We start from the raw sequence: 15,184 nt of genomic DNA on the forward strand, positions 1-15,184 counted from the left end.
ATTTTCATTCAACCCCCAAGAGTATGAGCAGCATTAACTTTCTGCTCAAAGTATCCATCATACTCTTTGATACCCTTGACAACACACATGAACAAGGTTTTGCTCATTCAGTAACATCTACAGAAGTGCTCTTCAGTATATATATATACTGTTTTCATTGAAGTAGTCTTTGCGCAACTGCACTTCACCAGCAAGTCTATCACGGAATATTGTGATACAGGTTTTCTTTTGCCTCTTTTCTTCTGTGTCTATGCCTGAGAACTGGCGCTTGGTTGTACTGACCAGCTCGTTGTAAATGCTTGCAAACATTTCTCTATCCTCAGCTTCTTCTTCAATAGACATCATGAGAAGTTCTTTGAAATTTATTTTTTAAGTATATGCAAAGTTTTTAAGTAAAATATATAATAGACTGGTAGAAAATAAAGAAAGAAATTAAGGTACAGATATTTTTTTTGGTAGCCAAGAATATAATTATTTTGTGATTTTTTATTAAATGTTACTGAAATTTGGCTGTCTATTTTTTGGCCATTTTAAAACACCAGGGTGACTTAAAAAAATTTAGAAAAAGGAGGAAATGTAACTGCTGGGGATGCTCTTGATATGTATATGTGTTGGTTGTGTTATGCAAGTGAACCAATGGTCAAAGAAACAAATAACTTCAGTAAATAATAACTAACAACGATCTTAACCCCAAAATACTAGTATTAATTATCTGTTTATATTACCAACTTAAGTCTTTCAAGACAAATTAGATCACAGATACAGATAATTTTTTATTTAGTGACAAAACTGATTGCTTTTATAGACAATCTTATAACAGAAATATTTTGAAGGAGGATGGTTTTTTGAAGGAAGAAGAAAATAAGGGGATCTATATGGACATGCAAGAAAAATTAGGGTTGGACATGCAAAAAAAGACCAAAAGGAATAATTAAATGTGACGTCACTTATAATTGACCTTTGGGAGTGTTACTGACAAATTGAGCAATGATAAGACATGCAAAAGCAACCAAATTGAAGAATTAAACGTGACGTCACCTATAATTAGCTTTTGGGAGTGTTACCAACAAATTGAACACTGATAAGACATGAAAAAGCGAGCAAATCGAAGAACTAGACGTGACATCACATATCACTACCAGAGATTTTTGGTATCATTTTTGGTAAAAATTGGCACCTAAGTAATATGATTGGCTTAGAGGCCAAAATATTGTAATTTGTTTTTTTGTACTCAATTTTTTCCATCCAAATAAAGAATTAAATTAAGTTCAGTACTACTTGTGAGCTTTTAAAGCAAGAAAAAAAACTGTTAGGGAAGTCAGAAAGTGTTCAAGTGAGACAAAGAATTTATTAAGGAAAGTTGGGGGTTGATTTGAGTAAACAAAAAAAGTCTTCATAAGAATTATGCAAATAAATTGATGTTGAGAAGAAGAAAACAGAAGGTTCAAATAATAATTATAATAATAATAAAGAAGTAGCATCATTTTATTCATCAAAAAGAATATTATTGAAAATGAACCAGTAGGAATCAAACTTGCTCAAATTTACAATGTAAAATAGGTTGCGAAAAATATGTAAATCTAACTTACAAACGAAATTCATGTTAGCAACATCAGAATGCTCACCTGTCATTACAGCCTTGGCATAGTTATTGTTTCTGTCATTATCTGTACGAGAAACAATGCTAAGAAACTTAACAACAGAGCCTGAGACAAGTCCTATACAAGGGTGAGAGATTGGATCATCTCTAAAAACAAATGCATCAAAACTGTTATTTTGGATGGCGTCATCTTCAATATCTCCAGAGTTGTTGTTATCCTTTAGCTCTCTTGAGCCGTCAAAGAAAGTGTAATAGAACAAGGATTCATTGTTGTCCTTAATGAATCTCTCTATTCCAGTTCCAGACTTCTCTTGGTTGCTAGAGCTATTAATCCACGACCCACTATCAATTACATGTTGTAATGCTACTTGCTTTGCAAACTTTAGACAAACATCCCTGGAAGTGTTTTGGCGATTTGTATGAAACAGATGTTTGCAAATGTGCTTATTGAACTGTTTGCCCTTTTCTGTTTCATAATTGAGGGCTGGGCCAAACCGAATTATATCTTGCTTAAGATGTGTCAAGTAATGAACTTTTGGCTTGGTGCAATATGCCTTGTGGAGCTCGTTCTTGGTTCCTTTATCATAGTTAAATAATGCTCTAATCAAGTGCTTCACTGCATTATCTACTCTGATAATATAGTTATCAAAGTCTGATGTTACCTGACAAACAAATACTAGAAAACACAATCGGCCAAGTTCAACAAAGCATGATATTACAAGGTCTAGCTCATAATTTTCAGAAAATTCTGTAATCAGAATTACAGGAAGTATCTGAAGCAGAACCTTGAAATCTCTACTGAGGAATGAACCACTATGTCTCAAGTTTTAGGTGAACTTTGTTGATAGACTAGTTGATTACATGTAATCTGTCAAGAACTCTGAAAGTCTTGCTATTGTAGCTGTGTCATTCTTTAGCATGACCTTAACCAAGTCAATCACCATATACTTTGCAACAACAAAAAGTATCATGTGGAAGATTTCCACTGATGTATCCTTTTCTGAATCAAACAACTGCAATTCTAATAAGCGGCCAGTCAAACAATCTCTAAAGCTTATCTCGTTTGCAGGCGTGTTCATTCCAATTTTTGGAGCATTTGAGATCGCAGTGTCTCTGTCAGATGTCGAGTTTGCAAGAACATAGCGCTCTTGAGTTCATCTCTCATGGCACTCACGGAAGTAGGACAAGTCCTTCACAAAGTCTTTTGCACGTCTAAGTTCAATATAGCATCTTCTGCAAGGAAATATGATAGCTGGTCCAAGCAATCTGCAAAGTTCCAAATGACATGGCATGTCAGCCTCAATCCAAAGGATGGGAGCAACAGCCAGAACATACTCATTGTCTGCAGCGGAGAACATTTTTACACCTTTCTCAAGTTTCTTAAAGTCATCAACAATTGCTGGCAGAAGAGACATACCATCTGTACCATCTTTCTTAGGGATTGTAGAAAGAAACTGGATGTTTGCTATCAAATTTCGATCCTTAAAAGGCAAGGCAGTGCATCTCATTAACCAGCTTTCAAACGGATTGTACTGCTTTGAACGATTGCTGAAAGTGTCATCTGTAAAAAGGATGATTGAAACAACCCTGACTTTGTAAAATACTGCATTGCAATCTACATTACTGGGCAAAACAGAAAGAGGCATAGACTTCTTCATTGGATCAACTCCAAAAAGAAGAAAGTCATGAGCAGGACTCAATCTAGTAAGACTACTTGAGATACTGTAGTAATGATCTCTTTCAACAGGAGTAGTGCCAACGTGAGAGATCTGCTCTACTCTAAGATTGGTAACAGCAGTCTCAACGCCATAGCATACAATCGAAATCGCTCTGACCAGATACTCTCTTGCAAAAATGTTTTGTTTGCCGTGTAGAACGATTCAACCAAAAAGCAGATTCTGCAATCGTTTGTCTTCAAGTAAACAATGTTTCCAAACCAGACATCTATACCATTTATAGTGTGCATAGGCTGCTAAAAGAAATGGTGAGGTCTCCACTTTTTACCTTGTTCCAAACAGATTGATTGGTTTGGGGTATGATTGGGCATAGACGAGATCAACTTGGATTTCTTTGGGTTTGCCATAAGAAATCTCAAGTGGTTGGAAGGAAGGTTAATATGGGTGAATGCGTTCCCGTTCGATCCAGGTACTGATATTCTTTGTGAAGGAAAGACAGGCGTCTTGGACTTCTTTCTTGCCTGATAATTTAAAAATGCATCCAAATGAGATAACTTAAATGTTCTTCCTATGGGAGTTTCTTGCTGGATCTTAATGATCAAGTTCATTGCAAGCAGTATCTTCTTCAACATTTGCTGGAAGATCATGTCATTATCCCCATTAATAAAAGCAAAAAGGATCATGGTTTGAAGATTGCAAAAAGGATAACAGCTTGTAGAGTCATTTACAACACCAATTGTCTCAAAGACTTCTTCTGGGATCTCAGAGTTATCATCAGTCATTGATACTTCATCAGCAGCAGCAGCAGAAGAAAACATGTCAGAGAATGCATTGAAAACTGGATTACCGTTCATTTCAATATCAAAGAAATTATTGACAATACTGTTTTTCTCATCTACAATGTTGTCTTCTTCATCCCCAATACTGGAAGAGTCATCTTCATCACTTGAGTAATCAAATGCGTTAGCATCCAAAATAGTGTTCTTGACTATCAATTCGGTCTGCTTGAGTTCGTCGAGTACAGTATTGGTTGCCATTTGATTACTTATATGGTGAACCTTTGAATGCCTTTTCAGTAACTAAGGCTTTTCAAACTCTTTTTCGCATTCAGAGCAGATAAAAACATCTGAATTGATACTAAAGTTAAGTTCGCCTTGCCTTATAGGGGGGCGAGTCTTAACAATTTTATATGTTTCTTGTCTTTGTTTTTACAATTAATTTACTATTATGCAAAAGAATACAAGGGGGGAAAATGACTTTGCGAAAATAATTGAATTTATAAAATGTGCAAAGATCGATATTTAATGTCAGCAGACCAATTAGATTTTTTTTTACTTCTTTTCTTTTAAAAAAATATTGCGTGTTTTTATCTTTTTCATTTTACTTTTCCATAACATATTTATTATTTGCATGAGCTTCCATTTGTAAGATATTCCAGTATGTTTATAGTATTTATAGAAGTAGAATTTTGCTTAAAGACTATAAGCTCAAACGTATTTATGCTATTAAAGTTTTTTATGTCATTGTGTTTTTTAATCATACAATTCTAGTTTATAAATTAGTTTTTCATCATCTTAGTAAATTAATAAAGAGGTAATAACTACATGTTCCTCTTACAAAGCAACAGAAAACTAACTATTTACTCCTCACTTGCAGAGATTTGGCTGCCTTTTATTGCAAATGCCTTAATAGAGTCAAAGGTAAAATTCTGTTAAATATATATAACTAAGTTTAATTACTAATTATTAGTTCTTCTGCTTTAGCTTTTCTCGAAATTCAAATCTTTATGCTCTTTGGGTTTATTGGAATTTCTGGCACCGGGTCTCTTGGATTAGCTAGACATAGTAGTTTACAGCAAACCAATCACGTAATTTACAGACATAAGTACAAACAGCTATACTACTAGTGTTTCTAGTGGTATGGATATACTGGTGTGCTACTGCCTGTGGATTTTGTGGTCCAGTCTAGCTTTTTTTTAGCCTAATTTTTTTCGAAAATAAAAAATAAATTTTTTACAACCCAAAATTATTTGAAACAAATTAAAAATTTGAACCATTTTTGAAATTGTGCAGTACATTTTTTAATCAAAATCTATTGGCCGAGAGTAGTCCTCCCATCCCCCCACTTTTCAGTCCCCCAAAAAATGAATTTCCTGTTATGGGCAAAATTCGCCCCATATACAAGAATCCTTTTAAGGAACAAGATTACACAAAAAAATCTGCTGTGGTGATAATTAGTTTTGCATATTACATGCATTTTTTTGGGGGGTCAGCCTTGATATTTGTTAAATGTTTCAAAATTAATATTGATTGTAAAAATATAAAAAATTATAATGAGATAGATATAAAGATAAAAATAGAAAAGTGTTAAAAAGATAAATATAGAAATATAGATAAATAGAAAGATAATAATAAATTGAATAGAGACAGAAGGGAATATTAATAATAGAGATAAATATAGAATCTAAAAAGTAAAAAAAAAAATATAAAAGAACTATATACGAAAAGTTAGTATAATTCAAGATAATTCTAGTTTAAAAGCCATATCTTGATTGTTAGTACATCAAAGAATAATCTTCAAGGCCATGTTTTTGAATTATTCTTTTATGAAAGGGGTTGATTTTTGGCCAGCAGAAATTTCGAGTGTTTTTGCGCTTGGCAAGAAGAAAGTGATTTACATCTAAAATAATAATTATCAGTTCTACTTTTTCTGGCAAGGTAGCAAATGGAACAAAAAAGACAGTCGCCTGTTTCAATTGGAGTATTTCAATATACAGCCACTGTTCTGCTAAATGTACTGGCTACAACTTAAGGATAGTTGATTGTACCAAACCAATATTGCTGGGGGAGAGGTAAGAGCTTGTCTTGGAGACTGCGAATTAGTGGGTTATTGGATGCAGACATATTGCCATGCTTCATTCTTCCGTGATAGTAGTTGTTTTGGTGTTTTAAAAATGTTTCTAGCATTTTGTATTTTACTTTTGGTCACTCCTTCTGGTTCTGGTACGCTTCCATTGCTATTGCTCTGTACCCACAATTTCTGTCTGCTTCAAGAGAAAAGATTGTTGATATATGTTTTGGTACGATTGTGAGATTTGTTAGTAATGTGGGATCACATGGTGACCCAAGGTTGATAATATTTTTTATGGCTTTTTGCTCTTTAGCTGAGGATATTTTTTGCCTAGAAAACAAAGCAAAGATTTAGTAAATTAAATCTAAACAATATTAAAATCTTACTTTTTTTGTTCTTTTTCTGTTTTAATTTTTTTTGTGATTTTTTCATTTTTGGTATTGATGCAATGCTCTAATGCAATCCTTTTGTGCTTGGTATTTTTTGGTCGGCCTTTGATGACTTCAACTACTGTTGGGCCCCTAAGGTTTTCGAGTTTCTGTGCGTCGATTTGTTTCAAAGTCCTTTCTATTAATTGGTATATATTAATTTGCTCTTGTTTGCTCTGAGCATTGGCAAAATGTTTGCAAATAAGCTCAAGAGCATAGTTGAATTCTGGGGTTATTGGTTTGATATTGTTGATGTTTGGGGGTACTGGGGTTGCATTTTGGATAGTTAAATGGTCTACGTAATAAAATGTTATATGAGAAAATTGTCACGTAATTATTGCTATTATTATATATATTACTTTCTCCTTCTAGATAGTTTTTTCTCCAGAATCTTGGAATGCAGAAGGTTGGAATGGTATTGAATTTGACAAGCATGTGGTAACAAGGAAGCAGATAGTTGTATTGTATGAGGCATCTACACTCTTTGGCTAGTTTTTCAGGTAGAATAGATTTGGATAGTTCTAATTTGATTTGATCCATTGCAAATCTACAGACTTTAAGATGGATGTCATTTAATCTGGCAGCATTGACTTTATTGAACACAATTTTTGTTCGTTCTCCAAGACTTTTCACTATTAGCCGATGCTTGCGATCTGCAATCTGTACAATTTATAGATATATTATAACCAATAAATATATAAAATATTATAGAATAAACTTACTAACTCGTCATACCACTTTTTTACTTTAAGGGTAACTGTTTTCAGTTTACTCAAGGAAGTACCAAGAGAATGCTTGAGAGAAGCATGGACACTTTCTGCACAGTTCGATGTGCAATTTCCAAAATGGGCATGTTTGTAAACATGCATGTTCACCCAGTTTTTCTTGTCTTTCATTTTTTTGATAAAGTATATTAAAAAAACACAATTTTTTATAGTTAAATACACTGTTTACATCAAATTTAAAAAAATTATATGTACTTCTCAAGAAAAGCACTAGCAGCTTTTCCCTGGTCTTTGTAATTTTCCTTTGCAAATTCAAGCTATCCATTTGTTTCTTTTTTTACTTCTTGATATGTAATGCGTTTTAAAGCAATTTGGTCAAGGAATTCTGACAGCTTATCCAACAGGTCTCTCTTTTCGCTACTCTCGTCTCCCTTCATTGTCAGAAGCAATTGCTTTTTAAAGTAGTCTTTGATATGCTTATAGCACAACAACTGCTTTGACTCAGGAAAGACTCGAGTAATAGCATTTCTCAATGCTTTTTCATTGTCCGTGATGAAAATATCTGGGAGAAGTAGTATTTGTTTGTCGTTGCTGCTGTTGTTGTTGTTGTTGTGGTTGTGGTTGTTGTTATTATCATCAGGCCAGACTGCATTGCGGAGACAGCTAAGCACCCAAAAATAGTTTTCTTCTGTCTCATGCTCTACCCAAGCACCAGCAATTGGGTACGTCTTTAAAGTGGTATAAGGGCTTCCACTCACATTGCTAGTACCAACAATGTTGACATAAGTCATTTGATGACTATTTGTTTTATATGTGGCATCAATAATGACAGTCTCAGGCATTCTTTGTGCTTCATTGATTGCATCCTGATGCACAAAGAAGACCATATTCACTTGATTGTCTTCTGTATTACTGACAGAATATCTGACATGAAAGTCAAGATCTTGCAGAGTGGTGATAAAGTCAAATATCTCCTTTCCTTTTTTCAATTTTTCAAAATTTTGCTTTATATTAGCAATGTCATGGCAAACAATGTTTGTATATCCATTTGTCTTCAAACTGTTGAAGATAGTGGATACATCGTTATTGTTCTCCAGATGCTTAACCACAAGAGCTATTATCTCAGGCAAGAGCTTGCGGTGCAAAGCATATACTCTGTGGTCTTCTTTGATGGGGTGGTTATGCTCTGCCTCACGGGAGCGCACAGTGAGCTTTCTGCCCTTCTTGGTGTTGACATACATGAAGCAAGGGCAGCCATGCTTCTGCATGTTTTTTTCGCACTTTCTTTCCCATCCAGGAAGAGTTTCACCCATAACTGATGTTTTGGAAGCAACCTTCTAGGCTTTTCTGGTATCTCTATATTTGCTAGAGTGCTTGCAAATCAATTTGATATGAGAGCTTGATACATATTCAGTAGTGAGAGCAATGTTATGCTTGACATCATATGCCTTGGCAGCTTCTCAAACAGCTACAACTGAAGAGAATTCTCTTCCAACAAGAAAAATTGAGTTGAACTCGGTCAAGGCAGCATCGTACTTCTTCAATGTCTTGCTAACAATGACAAAGTCATTGGTGTTGTTGATGTTGTTAATGTTGCTCATGTTAAATGTCAAAAAAAATTATGCGCTGATGTTGTAGTAAAAAAGGGCAGTGATATAATTGGCAATCTGGAGGGTAATTTATCTGATACCACCCAAAAAAATGTATGTAACATGCAAAACTAATTATATGTGACGTCACGTCTAGTTCTTCAATGGGGAAGCTTACGGACAGCCTGGCGGGACAGCCTGAAAGGACAGCCTGAAAGTGTATTACGTCACCTAGTCACGTGTTTGGGCAAATGTCATATTGGCGGGACAGCCTGGGCAGCCTGGGCAGCCTGGGCAGCCTGGAAGTATGTTACTAAACTTACTTCACGTATTTTGGCAAATGTTCATTTTTTTGGGCGGAGGGGGGAGGGGGGACTATATAAAGTGTTCTTTAGTTTGCCAATAAAATCACTGCTCTTTTTTTACTGCAACATCAGCGCATAATTTTTTTGACATTCTAAGATAAGCAGCATCAACAACACCAATGACCATGTCATTGTTAGTGAGACTTCTTCAAAGAAGTACAATGCTGCCCTGACCGAGTTCAACTCGATATTTCTTGTTGGAAGAGAATTCTCTTCAACTGTAGCTGTTCGTGAAGCCACCAAAGCATATAGTGCTAAGCATAATATTGCATTCACTACTTATTCTTCCTCAAGCACCCATATAAGAATGATCTGTAAGCACTACGGGGAATATAGAGACACTAGAAAGACCGAAAAAATTGTTCCAGAAGTCTCTGTCAACCAAGAAACCCCTATTCCTGGGTGGGAGAGACAACGCGTAAAGGATACCCAAAAGAGTGGCTGTCCTTGTTTTGTGTATGCCTCAAAAAAGAAAGATAGAAAGATTGTAGTCCACTCCCGCGAGGCAAAACACAATCATCGGATTGTGGAAGACTGCAGAGCATATGCCATGCATCAAAAGCTTGAACTTGAAGCCATGGCTCTTGTTGTCCGACACCTTGAGAAAAACGATGATGTATCCACCATCTTCAATAACTTGAAGAGAAGTGGGTACACCAATGTTATCCGTCAAGATATCGAAAATATCAAACAACAATTCGGAAAGTCAGAAGAAGGAAGAGAAATGTTTAGTTTTATTACTGCATTGTAAGAATTGGACTTTTATGTCCGGTACAATGTTGGTGATGATAAGGAAAACAAAATCAACATGGTGTTTTTCATCCATAAGGATGCCATTGACGAAGCAAGAAGAATGCCAGAAACCATTGTAATAGACGCTACATACAAGACGAATAGTCACCAAATGACATATGTCAACATTGTTGGTACCAGCAATGTAAGTGGAACCCCCCATATGACTTTGAAGACTTTCCCAATTGCTGGAGCTTGGGTGGATCACGAAACGATAGACAACTATCTATGGGTACTTCGCTGTCTGCGCGATTCTGTCTGGCCAGATGTTAATGATAGCAGCAGCAGCAACAAAAACAACCACAACAACACAATCACCACAACACCTCTACTTCCAAGTGTGTTTATCACTGACAATGAGAAAGCATTAAGGAATGCAATTACCAATGCTTTCCCTGAGTGTAAACAGCTGCTGTGCTATAAGCACATTAAGGATAATTTTAAGAAGCAGCTATTGCCAATGATGAAGGAAGACAAGAATGGGGACAAGAGAGGCTTCTTAGATGAGTTAGCCGGTCATCTTGACCAAATTGCGTTGAAGTGCACCACTTCCGAAGAAGAGAAAAAAGAGATTGATGCATATCTCAGGTTTGCAAAAGACAATTGTAAAGATCAAAGAAAAAGTGCCAAAGCTTTCCTTGAGAGGTATGCAAAGTGCTGTTATATTTGCTGGAAACAGTTCGTTAACGATAAATAATGTCATTATTTTTTATATACATTATCAGAAAAATGCATGACAAAGAGAACTGGGTAAACACCTATGTTTTTAAGCATCCTCACTTTGGAAATCGCACTTCCAACCATGCAGAAAGTTCACATGCTTCTCTGAAGCATGTTCTTGGAACTTCTTCTGGTAAACTGAAGACAGTTACCATGAAAGTTGTCAAGTGGTATGAAGCGTTGGTACGTCTATGCTTTGTTATCTTAAATATCAATTGATTAAACTTTATAATAACAATAACTAATTGAAATGTTTTTGTAAATTTTACAGGTCGATGATCGAAAGCGCAGATTGACAATGGAGTGTTTTGGAGAGAGCACTACCATTGTGTTTGATAAAATCAATTCTTCCAGGCTGAATGATATTTGCCACAAAGTTTATCGTTTTGCAATGGACCACATCAAACTTAAACTTGCCAAATCAATTATATCTGAAAAACTCACAAAAGAGTGCGAATGCCTCATTAACTACAACTATCTCTTGCCCTGCTACCATCAACTTGCACAGTATAAAAAAATCCCAATTTCTTGCATTCCCAGACGATGGAAAATAAACTACTTAGAAGGAGAAGATAATGTATATATATATACATATATGTTATTAAACTATTTTCTCTTTTTATATATAATTATGTACAGACCACTCAATTATTCACAATGCACTACCTGTACCTAAAAGCATCACTAAAATCAGCACAATAACACCCCAACTCGCATATAAGCTTGAACGGGTTACTCAAATACTTACCAATGCCCAAAGCAAACAACAGCAAATACATTTCGAAGAATACATCAACAAAATAATAGAACTAGACTCCAAGCAGAAACTTGAGAACCTTAATGGTCCAACAGTAGTGGAAGCCATCAAAGGCAGACCTAAAAATACAAAAAGAAAAATGATTGCCCTAGAGTACTGTCCTGAAGCAGAAAAAGAAGAAACAATAAAAAAAACTAAAACTGAAAAAAAACAAAAAAAGTAAGTCTTTATTATAACATATTATTCAGATTTAACTCGTTCGACTTTTTTCGATTTTCTAGACATGAATTATCTTTAGAAAAACAACAAAAAGCATTTAAAAAAATTATTAATCTAGGTTCACCATGTGACTATACACTTCTGACTAATCTTACAATCGCCCCACACCAAATATCTCAGATATTTTCTCCAGAAGCAGATGGCAATTGTGGCTATAGAGCAATAGCAATGGAAGTATATCAGAACCAGAAACGATGGCCTGAAGTCAAAGACAAAATGTTAGAAAACTATTTAAAATATCAACATACTCATTACCAAGGAAGAATGGAGCACGGCCATATGCCTGCATCCACAAACCCATTAATCATCAGTCTACAAGACAAACGCTCGCCCCTCCCTCAACAGCATTGGTTTGGTACAATTGACCATTCACAACTCCTAGCAAATGCATATAACAGAACCGTAGCCGTATATTGGAATACTTCAAGAGAAACCGGCGACTGTCTATTTGTACCATTCATCACCACACCAGACAGATTCGAACCTATTATACTTATTCTAGACATCAACCACTTTCTCCTCGCAAAACGTAAACCAACCAGAAACTTCAATTGGCGGCAGATAAACCCATTTCACAAAGCCATAGTAAAAAAACATAACCTAGAGGACTTTTCCATTCTGTATTAACTACCAAGGTATGGATTTCATAACGGAATTCTATTTAATAATATTAATATTTATCTTATTTTGTAGATATTTTTATTTTCTTTTTCTTTTTTATTCCATTTCCTTGTTTTTATATTTATCTCTTTATCTCTTATCAAGTTTTATTATTATTATTCATATTATTTATTTATTTATCTTTATTTTCAATGCTTTTTTATTTTATTTTTTGAATCATTAAACATATATCAAAAATCTGACTGCCTCAAAAAAATGAACATTTGCCTAAATACGTGAAGTAAGTTTAGTAACATATTTCCAGGCTGTCCAGGCTGTTCAGGCTGTCGAGACTGCCCAGGCTGCCCAGGCTGTCCCGCCAATATGACATTTGCCCAAACACGTGACTAGGTGACGTAATACACTTTCAGGCTGTCCTTTCAGGCTGTCCCACCAGGCTGTCTGTAAGCTTCCCCTTCAACTTGCTTGCTTTTGCATGTCTTATCAGTGTCCAATTTGTTAGTAACACTCCCAAAGGCCAATTACAAGTGACGTCACGTTTAATTCTCCCTTTTGGTCTTTTTTGTATGTCTAACCCTAATTTTTCTTGCATGTCCATATCATTGCCCAAAAATAAAACGGTAGAATGAGTCATTGTTGAAAGAGAGACTAGTAATATGGTAAACAAGAGTATAGTAAAATGAAGATAATAAAGTGAGAAACAATGGGTAGATATTGAAATGGAATATCCAGCAAATGATAAAAGAGGAAATGTAAAGAAGATGCTGTCATATTTGAGATCAACATAAAAAAGAGATGAGAGCAGTAAAGATGATAATAGTAAAGTGGGGTAATTTGGGAAAGAGTACAAGAAATAATAGAATGAGGTAAACGATTAAAAACGGTTTTTGGTACACAGGTACAAGAGACAAATTGGGCATTTTCTTACTGACACGCCGTTTCCCTTGTTTCTTGGCTCAGTCAGTCATTGCACCACAACTGTGTCATGGTCCCCTTGCTAGGGTGAGCTACAGATAAATCAACCGTTGCCTCTGGGTTTGATCTTTTGAGCCAAGCATTGAACTGTCTCATTGCTCTCTCTTTCTGAATGTCTGAGATCATACTTTTATAGTGATGGAATGCTACCAACATGTCCCCATTCACTGCGCCTGACAACTTACAATAATTGGGTTCAGCCAGATAATAGGTTCCATGTTCGTTGACATAAGTGACAGTAAGTGGCCCTAACCAACGATCTTGTAACTTGGGGCAGTGTCTTTAGTCCTTTGTGAGCACTTGCTCACCCACTTGAAAACGCTTGTGATGACCTACTTATTTATCATATCTCTTCTTGTTCTTGTCTTGTTTCTCCTTCGATTTTTCTCTTGCCAATGGACACAGCCTGTCCACCAGATGTTGGATAACCTTGATGCGACTTGCTAACTTAGCGCCTTGGTTACCTTCTGTAAACTCTCGATGTGGTGCAGGCCAAGTAGTGGGAGCTCTCATGTTGAACCCATATAAGAGCATAGAAGCACTCTGCCCAGTGGCATCGTTAGATATTGTTCTGATTGCCATCAACGCCGAGTTGACAAACTCGTCCCACCTGTCATGCGCTTCTCAATCTTGGGTAATCTTAGCTAGGGTTTGTACAAGAGTCTGATTCATGCGTTTGCATAACCCATTTGTCTGTGAACAATATGCAGTGGTAGTGATATGGCGGCACTATAGTTGCTTAAGAAATTTGTGGACAAAACCAGACCTGAAGTTGCTACCTTGGTCGGTAAGCATAAAGTTCAGGACACCGTATTGAATACAGATATGATTGTACATAAAATCGGCTGTAGACTCTGCTGTGATACTAGTAACAGGTGCTGCTATGGGCCATCTTGTTAAATAATTGATGGCTACCAGAATGTAGGAGAAACCATTCTTGGAAGTAGCTATGGGACCAATGGCATCGCAACTAATCATGAAGAAGGGTTGCATGGGAGTAGGAATAGGCGCAGCAGGTTCGCGGCAAATACATACATTACAGGCACAGACTTGACAGGTTAGACAGGTTTGGACTACTCGACAGACCAACTCGAACAATTGAGGCCCAGTGTATTGTACACGCAATCTCTTTCAGATATTATTCACTCCATAATGACCTTCCTCGTGGACTCTTACAATTACTTCCATAGCAATTCCCTCATGTAGTAACTCTTGGCCAAGCAGATCAGTTGTATCCTTTTGGAACAACTTCTTATTAAATGCCACATATTTATCCACTTGTCTTTGCACCTTTCTTTTCACAATATCTGTGGTTCCTGAAGGGAACACTCCATTCCAAGAGAGGTAATAAAAAATAGAATAGTATAAAGGAAAATCCATAATAGAATATGAGATAAGGAATAAACAATAAAACTTTTGAGACAACAAGTACTTTTAAAAAAAATATATTTGAATAATTGAGATTGAAGTAGTAAAGTACTATTATAACAAAAGTGGTTACAGACTCGCGAAATTTTAGGGGGGTTTTAAAAAATGGGGAAGTTGACGAAGTGAAGACGAAAGATGTGGTATAGGCTCTCCGAGCCGCGCTTTTATTTTTTGAAAATATATAAATTAATAAAGTTATCATTCCCCTTGTTCCTCATATCTTTCCATGCTAAGCTAGTCATATTTGTTGCTATTGATGTGATAATTGGGAAGGGAAAATGTCTGGTAAGTATATGGAAAATAATAAATAATAGCCAAAATGGTAATAATCTTGAGTACCAGCGGCGGGTAGCTACCACATCTTTCGTCTTCACTTCGT

General features: G+C 35.8%; 4 protein-coding genes across 4 annotated transcripts; 1 reads left to right on the forward strand and 3 right to left on the reverse strand.

The window, feature by feature from the left end:
* Positions 1 to 8: 8 nt before the first annotated feature.
* Positions 9 to 4,313, reverse strand: PHYBLDRAFT_149841 (hypothetical protein; the record flags this gene model as incomplete). Its single annotated transcript, XM_018432350.1, has 8 exons — positions 9 to 74; positions 184 to 353; positions 1,626 to 2,262; positions 2,320 to 2,413; positions 2,462 to 2,747; positions 2,775 to 3,379; positions 3,418 to 3,544; positions 3,605 to 4,313. 8 exons carry the CDS (start codon positions 4,311 to 4,313, stop codon positions 9 to 11), a joined length of 2,694 nt encoding a protein of 897 aa, XP_018286870.1.
* A 1,770-nt stretch (positions 4,314 to 6,083) lies between these two features.
* Positions 6,084 to 7,450, reverse strand: PHYBLDRAFT_149842 (hypothetical protein; the record flags this gene model as incomplete). The annotated part of the gene is made up of 5 exons (XM_018432351.1): positions 6,084 to 6,195; positions 6,265 to 6,456; positions 6,513 to 6,849; positions 6,914 to 7,214; positions 7,277 to 7,450. The coding sequence occupies 5 exons, from the start codon at positions 7,448 to 7,450 to the stop codon at positions 6,084 to 6,086; spliced, it is 1,116 nt and encodes a 371-aa protein (XP_018286871.1).
* A 1,386-nt stretch (positions 7,451 to 8,836) lies between these two features.
* On the forward strand, positions 8,837 to 12,769 carry PHYBLDRAFT_172691 (hypothetical protein; the record flags this gene model as incomplete). The annotated part of the gene is made up of 8 exons (XM_018436851.1): positions 8,837 to 8,887; positions 8,926 to 8,953; positions 9,026 to 9,173; positions 10,751 to 10,928; positions 11,017 to 11,252; positions 11,425 to 11,721; positions 11,751 to 12,366; positions 12,707 to 12,769. The coding sequence occupies 8 exons, from the start codon at positions 8,837 to 8,839 to the stop codon at positions 12,767 to 12,769; spliced, it is 1,617 nt and encodes a 538-aa protein (XP_018286872.1).
* Positions 12,770 to 13,362: 593 nt separating this feature from the next.
* On the reverse strand, positions 13,363 to 14,757 carry PHYBLDRAFT_172692 (hypothetical protein; the record flags this gene model as incomplete). The annotated part of the gene is made up of 2 exons (XM_018436852.1): positions 13,363 to 13,625; positions 14,535 to 14,757. 2 exons carry the CDS (start codon positions 14,755 to 14,757, stop codon positions 13,363 to 13,365), a joined length of 486 nt encoding a protein of 161 aa, XP_018286873.1.
* Between the last annotated feature and the right edge of the window lie 427 nt (positions 14,758 to 15,184).

The sequence above is a fragment of the Phycomyces blakesleeanus genome, assembly GCF_001638985.1.
Source record: "Phycomyces blakesleeanus NRRL 1555(-) unplaced genomic scaffold PHYBLscaffold_23, whole genome shotgun sequence".
Classification (NCBI taxonomy): Eukaryota; Fungi; Mucoromycota; class Mucoromycetes; order Mucorales; family Phycomycetaceae; genus Phycomyces; species Phycomyces blakesleeanus.